The sequence below is a fragment of the Guillardia theta genome, assembly GCF_000315625.1.
Source record: "Guillardia theta CCMP2712 unplaced genomic scaffold GUITHscaffold_499, whole genome shotgun sequence".
Lineage (NCBI taxonomy): Eukaryota > Cryptophyceae > Pyrenomonadales > Geminigeraceae > Guillardia > Guillardia theta.
Window position 1 is genome coordinate 1 of NW_005434203.1, and position 1295 is coordinate 1295.

A 1295-nucleotide genomic window follows, 5' to 3' on the forward strand; every position below is an offset into this window, starting at 1 on the left:
GGAACACCACGGGAGACGACTCGCGCAGCGGAGAGAGCATAGGAAGCTGCAGTTCCGAAGCCTTCTTGATCGCCTTGACACAGTTTGTTACAGACTGTGCAAGAACAAAACACGCAGAAGATAACAATCATCTCGATTTTACCTCATGAGGAGCAAGCTTCTTGTTGAACAGCACTGTGTGAATATTCGCCCATAGCTCCAGCAAAGTTCCCCGACGAGGCCGCCTGTTGTGCCCATGAGCGATGAGTTGCAAGGGCTACAACAGCACGAACTTGTTCTTGAAAGAATCGGCTTTCTTCGTCTCATCGTAGGGCAGCCCTTCGTCAAAGTCCTTCACCTTTCAACAACTTTCAGTTTGCCGTGCTCACGGGAAGTATATCACACCTCCCCGTTCCTCCGCAATGAGCCGAATCCCGGTGTCAGAGGAGCATGAGGCAGGAACGACGGATACTTTCCTTCAACGCTCCTCTGCCCGATCAAGGGAGGAGCAAATAATCACATCAACAAGCAAGTACAAGCATCGACTCACCATGAGGTGGTTCGGTTCGAAGATAGAAATGGATGCTGGTTTCTGATACAACTGTCACCAGAAACACCAAAAGAACACAAGTCTCAAGTCACCAACCTCTGGATGCTTTGCACTCATCTCTGTCATTTCTCAGCAACGCTCAAGGTCCTCCAACAATTCTGCCGTCAAACCCTTACAAGCTCCCGTTCCGATCCATCCCACTGTCCTGGATTGCACAGTCAGAAGGGGATTGCTGGCGTCCACAGGGCGCCAGATGAAGCTAGCAAGCGCGCATCTCTCTCAAAATAACAAAATCAATCTTATCGCATTCTTGGTATGAAAAGAACACAGTTCATCCCATTGTTAATACAGGCAAAGGGTACGAATCGAACAGAGCTACGAGAACCAAGAACAAGTTGAAAGCATGCTGAAATATGAAGCAGATGCCCTGTATCCAATCTTGGTCTATCGAGTGCAGTTTGTCTCTCTACCCTATTCTAGAACTGCTCCACTCATGACTCCTTTCCCGCAAGATGGTACTTTCATTCCTACAACAACTTGGGTCCAAGTTGACAGGGGTTGATTAATATGTTCCACGCGGACGAGGCGTGTGCAATATAAGTTGCCACTGACTCCATGTATCAATTTCATCATCTTACATTGCAACTGCAGCTTGCTGCCCATCCTAAAGCTCCCTCACCCACTTACAACCCTTCCCTCGTTTCTCCTTGACTCCCCTCCCAACCATGCACAGTATCTCCACTGCCCATCAACTCTCCGTCTCCAC

At 48.8% G+C, this 1295-nt stretch overlaps 1 protein-coding gene across 1 annotated transcript; it reads right to left on the minus strand.

Annotated features, from left to right (window-relative positions):
• Positions 1 to 7: 7 nt before the first annotated feature.
• Positions 8 to 655, minus strand: GUITHDRAFT_122840 (hypothetical protein; the record flags this gene model as incomplete). Its single annotated transcript, XM_005817875.1, has 6 exons — positions 8 to 94; positions 143 to 224; positions 264 to 337; positions 385 to 468; positions 530 to 580; positions 626 to 655. Coding segments are annotated over 6 exons (408 nt in total), but the record flags the coding sequence as incomplete, so codon positions are not given.
• Positions 656 to 1295: the final 640 nt, after the last annotated feature.